We start from the raw sequence: 9,935 nt of genomic DNA, 5'->3' as shown, positions 1-9,935 counted from the left end.
GGAGTGTCTGTATTCTTTAATTCCAACAGGGCATTCTCCTTAGAATTAGAGTCCAGCCTAGGGGCACCTGGATTTCTCAGTAGGTTAAGCCTCTGCCTTTGGCTCAATTCATGATCCCAGGATGTTAGGAAGGAGCCCCATGTCAGGCATCCTGCTCAGCAGGGAGTCTGTTTCTCCCTTTCCCTCTGCTCTTCCCCCCTATATATTCATTTTCTCTCTCTCTCTCTCTCTCTCTCTCTCTTTCTCAAATAAATAAATAAAATATATTTTTAAAAAGCTGAAAGAATTAGAGTCCAGCCTAAATATATTTCTCTAGAGTGGATTAGTATTTCTCTAAAGGACTAAATAACAACTCACCAGTTAGTATACAGAACATTTCTTATCACCATATATTCCCACCATGGTATCTCTGCATTTATTTTCTCCTGTTTACAAGGCTCTTTCCATTGCTATTCACACGGTTCCTTTCTTCAAGCACAAAACTAAAATATGGTCACTGATAAGCATTATCCTTACATATCTAAACCATGCAAATGAAGAGTGACTGTGTGTGTGTTTATGATTCAGCATTAAAGAGATCTTTAAATGCAACTTATAATCACTAAAATAGATACATTTTATGCTTTAAAATTGTGAAGGTCTGGGGATGCCTGGGTGGCTTGGTGGTTGAGTGGCTACCTTCGGCCCAGGGTGTGATCCTGGAGAACTGGGATCGAGTCCCACGTCGGGCTCCCTGCATGGAGACTCCTTCTCTCTCTGCCTATGTCTCTGCCTCTCTCTCTCTGTGTCTCTCTTGAATAAATAAATATAATCTTTAAAAAAAATAAAATTGTGAAGGTCTGAATGAAAAAAAATAATCACAAATATAGTAAAAGAAATAATAATAAACTCAAGAAAATAAAAGTAATTATGCATCTAGTTCAAATAATAAATAATAGACTAAAATTCCATAGAATTATGAACAAAGAATACACACAGATAATTCACAAGAAAAGAAAGTTCTTTAGACCAATCCATATACATTACCTTAATAGCCATTAGGGAAATGTTAATGTAAAATGATGTAAAACACTTTTGCACACTCATACCACTGACAGACATTGAAAAGTCTGGGACTATCAAATGATATCTTCTTCTGAGAAGATAAAGGAAACATTTGCAGTCTGCCTGTAGGAATATGTCTGTGTGCCCTGCCTACAAACACCCTGAAAGGTGAAAGTTTGGATCTACTAATGGTCCTATTCCGTCTTAGAATTGTATTTGCTTGACCAAAGTATGTTTTTATACAGCACACGCAGAACTTAGGAAATGGAAAATATATCTTGTGCAATAAATATAAGCTTTAAGTAAGAGATTAAACTGTAAAATTAAGTACCAATAGCAATGGAAAGTGTAAAACTATTTTTTAAAATTACAATGTTATGGGGATGCTGAACAGATGAGAAATTTCAGAGTTGATAAAGGAATGGAAGTACTGTTAACTCACCAGGGTAAAGACTATCATCAGCCACATGACGGACAAGTGACAACTTACAGAGGAAGTAACAACAGAAGCTGCCTGTGGATACTTGGACTCTAGTAAGAACCACAAGCATTTCAACATGAAGAACATGAAGACTCCTAACTCTGGGAAATGAACTAGGGGTGGTGGAAGGGGAAGAGGGCGGAAGGTGGGGGCGAATGGGTGACGGGCACTGAGGGGGGCACTTGACGGGATGAGCACTGGGTGTTGTTCTGTATGTTGGCAAATTGAACACCAATAAAAAATAAATTTATTATTTAAAAAATGCAAAACACATCAAAAATTTTATATTGTTTATGTATGGATATGATATTTGGGACATATTGAGCTTAATAAAATACATTATCAAAATTAAAACAAAAGAAAATTCCACACAAAAAATGAAATAAAATGTTATCAGTTTAATTATAATATGTATACATGTGTAAGAAAAGATCACAAGATTATATGAAAAATTCATTTTCCATCAAACAATTTTAATTAAAAACCAGGAAATGATCAGGAATATGATAGGTAACTTCAGAATTTCAGTAAAACAATTGGTAGTATTTTCACAGTGATGTACATTTTATGTTTATGGTATATATCATCTCTATCTTATGCAGATACACCAGGGCTTGTTCTTGACATGAGAATAGAAGCTTTGCATTTAGTTCTATTCCCAATATTCACAGTAAAGGGGAACATTAGGGCCAGAATCCCCAGCTTCCCAATGTTGGATTTTCTCCACCCCAGGGCCAGCAGCCACATTTCTGAAAAGATTACAGGGGACAATTCAAAACAAACAAAGAGTGGAATAATTGCCCATGATTGCTACTTAGTAAAATAATCTAAGTACATCCCTAGGCTATCTAATATTTTCACTCTGTGGGTATAATTCTTGTGTGGAGACTTCATTAATTAGTCTTTCTTTCCCTGGAGAATCAAAACTTTATCTGGGAATTTCTGTTTTCCTGTGTAGGGACCAGATCCATAAACAAGTTTACTTCAGTGTGTGGGCCTTCAGGGATTTCAGACACTTGTAAATCTCTTCAGTGTGCAGAACCTTTGCAATGGGTCTCAGCAGATCTCTGGGTCAGGTAGGTTCACCCCAACAGTTTACTTAGTACTCATCCTGGATGTGAAGACCAAGTATCTTGGGAGCTTTATGGATTCAAGTCAGACTCAGGACTGTAATGATATCTGCTCTATTCACTTTTCCTGATGGCTAACTGGAAGGGAAGGGAAATGACTCCAACAATGGTGCCCGGAATCCCTGCTGATAAATACAACAGCATGGGTATCTCTGCAGAATAACAGAGTCATTATGAGGATTCTATTTTCCATTAGGATAAGAGGAATGTTTCTGCCTTAGAGCTTGTACAATTGATGTTTTAGAAGGCACTCTACACCAGACAGGAAGCTTCTTATATGTCTTTGAAATAGATTTCTTCTCCAAGAAAGACCTACTAAATTGCTTAATATCAAGAAAAATGTTTCTCTCCTTCTGGTTGTTCACATTGCCAAGGTGATAAATCTAACAAGGAAAGGTTTCCTGGTGTCAACCAGAAGGCTTTCAGTTGCTGGTGGACACTGCCAGGTCATGTCAAGATGCAGTTTATCTTAAACACAACTCAGGTTTAAATAAGTTTAAGACAAAATTATACAATTAGAGACCAATGGAACATCTCTTAAAATCATTTCAGAAGATTACTTATAAATATTTTCAATATTATTTCTCAGCCAAAATGTAATATAAATGCTTAACATTAGGTATATTATTTATTTATTTATTTTTATTTTAGAGAGATAGAGAGAAGGAGTGGGAGGAGCAGAGAGAGAATATCAATCAGACTGCACTAAGCAAGGAGTCCCACTCAGGGCTGGATCTCAGGAACGTGAGATCAAGACCTGAGTTGAAACCAAGAGTTGAATGCTTAACCAATGGCACCACCGTGGCACCTCAACATTATGTACATCTTTCAAGTTCTTTTTCTGACTTTTTATTTTGATAGATTCATAAAATATTTCCTTTCAAAAGCGAACTTGAAAAAATATGTGTAAAAAACTAACATAGCTTTACCAGAAACAAATCTGAAACCATCCTGAATTAATAAGAGAAAAGTACTTTATTTCAGTGGCATACTTACCAAGAGAAAAAACTACCAAGCTTTGACATTAGTAATATTGCTTTAGAAGAAGGAATTAATAACAGGTAATGTTTCATGCAAATATGTTTTTTAAAAGTTAATTGCATGAATTCATAGCTCAGAATCCACAATGACTATCGGTGTTTTTTTTTCCTCTTCGTAATATTAAGGATATATTTATTGAGTATCTAGGTCTCAGAGTAAAACATGCACTGAGCTGCTTTATGAGCAGGAAACAAACAGGAAATGTTTTGTTTAAAGTGAGTATCACCACTCCGGTTACCATCATAAACTCGCCTGTGCATTTCTTTTCAGATGTGGTGGTAGAAGAGATATGGAATATCTAGTGCAATACAGTCCTATAACCTCATCAGACATATTTTGGAATATGGAATGTAGTATCTTTAATTAAACAGACACCACAGACTTAGGAAATAATCAGATTTTGGGAGAATACAACCTGATTTGTTCATTAAGTAGATAGCCAGATACCATGTATCCCAGTTACCTGAATATGAAAATTATACTTCACTCACTATTTCACATTTCAACTATAAAACTGGTTAGTGAGGAAGAATGGGTTACGAGGACATAAACAGGAAATTACATTAGAAAATCATTTAAAACATGCTATAGCAAGACCTGCTGATACCAATTTTTCTGCATTCATTGTTAACAGGCTCTACTAACTGGTGTTTGTGTATTATTTCATTACATTCACACAACACAAAAATATAAATACTTGATACAAAAAAATCACACACTCAATAATTCGTGGACTAACAGCCAACCAACGAAGTGACCAAACAAACAAGCAAACAAAACACATAAAGCAAAACCATAAAACCATAGTATCAATCAATATTGTACACAGATTCTGTGCAACTTATCAACTGTCTTATCAGACATACAAATAATTACAACCGTCTTCTAGGACTCTCCTGTAGAATAATGAGAATATTATATTGAAATGACTAGCATCATTCTGGGCCCAGAGTACAACACATAGTGAATAATGTTAGCAGTCTTCTCCACACGTTTATCTAAGCAAGAAAAAGCTTGAGCAAATCAAGCTTGAGCAAATCAAAACCTACAAGTAATATTTTTCAAAATATCAAAACAGCTTCAAATACTTTATAGGAAACAGCTGTAAGATGGAAAAAAAAGAGAGGCTGCCAGGACACATTAATAAAAAACTGTCTGAGCAGATACAGGTTAGAGTGATAAAAGGACCAAGTTATTTGGCTGAAGAAACATGATTATTTTTTTAAAAAAATTCAGGTTCTGAATAACACTGAGAAGGAACAGACTGAGGTACAGTCTGTTGGTGGCAGCTGAAACAGTGTGTTGTTGTAGACATAGTTAAGGAAAACCCAATATAGTCAAGTATTTCATGCAGATACATAAAAATCCCCAGGCTGATAAGAAACAGGTTGTAGAGAAAGCCAATGGCAGAAAGTTAAAAATAACTGAAAGTCACTGGAAGTCATCTGTTTCATCAACTTCTCAAATGTAGTTAGAAACATACACAGAAGCATGAGTGTTGATGTAAATATATATTTGGGGAATATTGTAATTAATAAGATTATGTGAATAAAATTTTAATACATATAGGAAATTACTACATATAAAACCAATAAAAATTGTATTTAGCACAGAGTTAAAAATAGCTTGGGAAAACAGTTTCATTAAGCTGAAACTGATCTTTAGAAAAAACTGGTCTTTGTATTTCTGAATTTTGTTAAAAATTGGGAGATATACAAGTAAGGTCTGACATTTTCAATTGTGAACAAAAGTAATCTGATTTAAAAGAAACAGTCTACAAACCAGCATGAACCAGAAAAATCAACTTGACCATCTCTTAACCTCCTTCCATTTTCTCCATTAAAAGATGAGAAGAACAAATTAAATGGCCTCAGGGAACCTGACCCACCTGACTGAGTTCATTCTCAGGGGAGTCTCAGACCGCCCAGACCTCCAGATGCCACTCTTCTTTGTTTTCCTGGCGATCTATGGGCTCACCGTGGCAGGGAACCTGGGCATCATCACCCTCACCAGTGTTGACTCGCAGCTTCAAACGCCCATGTACTTCTTCCTCAGGCACTTGGCTGTCATCAATCTTGGCGATTCTACTGTCATTGCCCCTAAGATGCTGGTCAACTTCTTGGTTTCAAAGAAAACCATATCCTACTATGGATGTGCAGCCCAGCTGGGTGGCTTCTTAGTTTTTATCGTGGGGGAGATTTTCATGCTGGCTGCAATGGCCTACGACCGCTACGTGGCTATTTGCAACCCCCTGCTCTACATGGTGGTGGTATCTCCGCAGATCTGCCTTCTGCTGGTGTCCCTCACATACCTCTACAGTCTGACCACAGCACTGACCGTCTCCTGCTGTGTGTTCTCTGTGTCATACTGCTCTTCCAACATAATCGACCATTTTTACTGTGATAATGTCCCTTTGTTGGCATTGTCCTGTTCTGATACCTACATTCCAGAAACAGTGGTGTTTACCTCTGCCGGGACCAACTTGTTTTTCTCCATGATTATTGTTCTAACCTCCTACTTCCACATTGTCCTTGCCATTTTGAGGATACGTTCCTCAGAGGGCCGACGAAAAGCCTTTTCCACCTGTGCCTCCCACATGATGGCTGTCACTGTGTTCTATGGGACCCTTCTCTTCATGTATTTGCAACCAAGGACCAACCACTCATTAGATACTGATAAAATGGCCTCTGTCTTCTACACCCTGGTGATACCAATGCTGAATCCCCTCATTTACAGCCTAAGGAACAAGGATGTGAAGGATGCATTCAAGAGATTCCTAAAGAGCCCTTGCCAGGCTTTCAAATTAGTGTAATTTTAAAGATTCAGTTCTCTTATTTAAGGGTTTTTATTTGCTCCTGAAAAGTTAGCATCTACTAAGTAGAAGCAATAAATAGTTACAAATTTTGTGGATTCAATGGGTACATCTTAACTCTTTCTATTCCAACGTCAAATATCCAACTATCCCTAAAACAAAGACATATTAGTTGACCATACAAAATATGCTTAAGAGGTAAAAAATATTTTCAAAGTAAGCATATTTAAAGTAAAACACAATATCGTATTTTCTGTGATTCATATATCTGGACTTTTTTAAATTCATTTTTGTCTTGCACCTAACATAAATTTGAATCACAGAAAAAGAAATCTTTAGGAGAAAAACTATAAACAGCAAAAAATGCCTAGATATCCATTGAAAGAGAACCTGTAGCAAACAGAAAAAGGAAACCTACAAAAGGAGATTCTACGTTTCCACTACTATCATGTGTTACATGTAGACGAGGCAAAATGTTGATATTTCCAGTGTGCCATAAAATTAACATTCTCCATGTCTTATTCTCAGAGCAAACGTTGTGGTATAGGGCTCATTGTCTGTGTGATAGATTCATAACAGCAAACTCCACTTCTTTTGACATTTGTATATAGTGTGTTTTGAAGTAAAATCTCATTGGAATGAAAATAAAAACATTGTCTTCAAAGGGACACCAACTCTCAAGGGAACTCTGATGGAAAAAAATTAACAGTCATCATGTGCCATATCTACTCCTGTACATGTAAAATGTTCCTAATTTACAATGAGTAAGGGAGACTGGTCAGGGCATGCAAGACAGGCAACGTCTGTAAATGATATGAAATTTGGGGAGGTGGGATGACAGAAAGAAGGCAACTATAGGGAACATGAAACTCGGGTCCATGAATCATTTGTCAATTTAGTCATAAACAAACAGCAAAGCTGAAAATATAAAGTGACACTGTATGTTCGATACTTCTGGTCTCTTTTTTCATGGAAGACAGCATGTTCACAGTCCTGGGGATAGGGATGTGGGCATCCTTGGTGGGTAGGTGGGCGTACATGATTCTGCCTAAAACATCTACATCTGTATATTGGCATAGTATCTGTAGCTGGGCAATCTAAAACCTTGCAACTGTCTCATTCACTAGTACTCAAGGGGATAGTCTCTCAAAAGCTTACATAGCATATACCCCTTCTGCATGTGTTAGCTACAAAATTTACTCTAAACAAACTCAACACAATGCCCACTCTAAATGAAGGATAAGCTAAGTTCATTAGGTTGAAAGGTTAACACAGCCCATGCACACACACACATGCGCACCCACTTACATATCACTTGTACACGTTTATCAGAATTGACGAATCCACACATTCAACCAACCGACAGGCACATCAGCCCAGTACCACCTTTCCTTGAAGTAAGGTAGGGAAACTCATTTATGTGGCAGCACTGATCTCCAATTGGTCAAAGCTATCAACCTGCGAGATGCTAAGTCACCTGTACTTCCAGTTTATACCTTCCTAACGGCTCTGCAGGTTCCATGGCATTTGTGTCCAGACAGTGACAACAAAATCCCCCTAGTGGTGAGGGGAGAGGGAAGATGCAAGACAGTCACAAAGCAAGATCTGACAGCACCTGTAAGACACACATCAAACAGCACCACAGAGCCCCTCCTGAAACTGCCACAGTAGTGGTAGCGTTGACCCCACTCTGTATATAGGGATGTTCTAGGCAGAAAGCATCACAGTGTCACACAAAGAATCCTTTCAAGACCATGAAAATAAGAAAAACCATCCAAGTCTCTCAAATTCAGCCTAGAAAATGCCATTTTGACCTGAAAACTTACTGAAGCAGTATTTTCACAGCAGCTCCTTTTGTTTTGAAGCACCATGATCATTTATCCCAACATTTTACTTATGACCCAAGAGATGTGTGTAGCATGATTGTTTCCTCCTTTATCAATTGTCTGATAGGTAACAGTAATTGGCATGTTTCTGAATTTATCAGTTGAAAGGTTAATCTAAACAAATGTAAGACTTCCAATGGAGATTTTATTGTCTCTTCAGGTCTAGATAAGCTTGGTTTGAGCTGCTAATGCCATCTCCCTGCAAGTCCAAAAGGCTTCACCAGATATCTCCATGCCATGAGTCCCATCTATCATTTCTGCTTTGCAAAAGTCTGCTTCCAAAAAATAAAAAATAAAAACAAACAAACAAACAAAAGTCTGCTTCCACAAGCCATTTCCATGGAAAGAAAAAATTCCTTTCAAGGAAAATCAATAAAGAAGTAGAAATCACTGCAGATATGAGTGACAGGAGACAAGATAGAGGGTTCTATGGTAGCCTCAGGTCTCCTTATGGTTGTTTTTTTTTTTTTTTGTATTTTTTGTATTTTTGTATTGGAGCTCAATTTGCCAGCATATAGTAAAAACCCTATGCTCATCCTGTTAAGTGCCCCCCTCAGTGTCCGTCACCAAGTCACCCCATCCACCCCACCTCCCCTTCCACTACCCCTTGTTACTTTCCCAGAGTTAGGAGTCTCTCATGTTCTGTCTCCCTCATTGATATTTTCCACTCAATTTCTCTCCTTTCCCCTATAATCCCTTTCACAATTTTTTATTCCCCATATGAATGAGACCATATAATGTTTGTCCTTTTATGATTGACTTACTTCACTCAGCATAATACCCTCCAGTTCCATCCACATTGAAGCAAATGGTGGTATTCATTGTTTCTAATGGCTGAGTAATATTCCATTATATACATAGACTACATCTTCTTTATCCATTCATCTTTCGATGGACACCGAGGCTCCTTCCACAGTTGGCTATCGTGGACATTGCTGCTATAAACTTTGGGGTGCAGGTGTCTCAGTTTTTCACTGCATCTGTATCTTTGGGGTAAATCCCCAGTACTGCAATTGCTGGTTCGTAGGGCAGGTCTATTTTTCACTCTTTGAGGAACCTCCACACAGTTTTCCAGAGTTGCTGTACCAGTTCACATTCCCACCAACAGTGCAAGAGGGTACCCCTTCCTCCACATCCTCTCCAACATTTGTTGTTTCCTGTCTTGTTTAACAGTGAATTTTCCCCATTCTCACTGGTGTTAGGTGGCATCTCATTGTAGTTTTGATTTGTATTTCTCTGATGGCAAGTGATGTGGAGCATTTTCTCATGGGCTTGTTGGCCACGTGTAGGTCTTCTTTGGTGAAATTTCCGTTCAAGTTTGTGTCCATTTCATGATTGGATTATCTGTTTCTTTGCTGTTGAGTTTAATAGGTGCTTTATAGATCTTGGATACTAGCCCTTTATCTGATACGTCATTTGCGAATATATTCTCCCATTCTGTAGGTTGTCTTTTAGTTTTGTTGACTTTCTCTAGCTGTGCAGAAGCTTTTCATCTTGATGAAGTCCCAATAGTTCAGCTTTGCTTTTGTTACCCTTGCCTT

General features: G+C 37.7%; 1 protein-coding gene across 1 annotated transcript; it reads left to right on the top strand.

The window, feature by feature from the left end:
• The first annotated feature begins 5,560 nt into the window (after nucleotides 1–5,560).
• Nucleotides 5,561–6,508, top strand: LOC129514940 (olfactory receptor 8J2-like). Its single transcript, XM_055333632.1, has one exon. The coding sequence runs from the start codon at nucleotides 5,561–5,563 to the stop codon at nucleotides 6,506–6,508; it is 948 nt and encodes a 315-aa protein (XP_055189607.1).
• Nucleotides 6,509–9,935: the final 3,427 nt, after the last annotated feature.

Source organism: Nyctereutes procyonoides, unplaced genomic scaffold (assembly GCF_905146905.1).
Source record: "Nyctereutes procyonoides isolate TBG_1078 unplaced genomic scaffold, NYPRO_anot_genome, whole genome shotgun sequence".
NCBI classification, from domain to species: Eukaryota; Metazoa; Chordata; class Mammalia; order Carnivora; family Canidae; genus Nyctereutes; species Nyctereutes procyonoides.
This window is presented reverse-complemented; position numbering and strand designations above follow the sequence as displayed.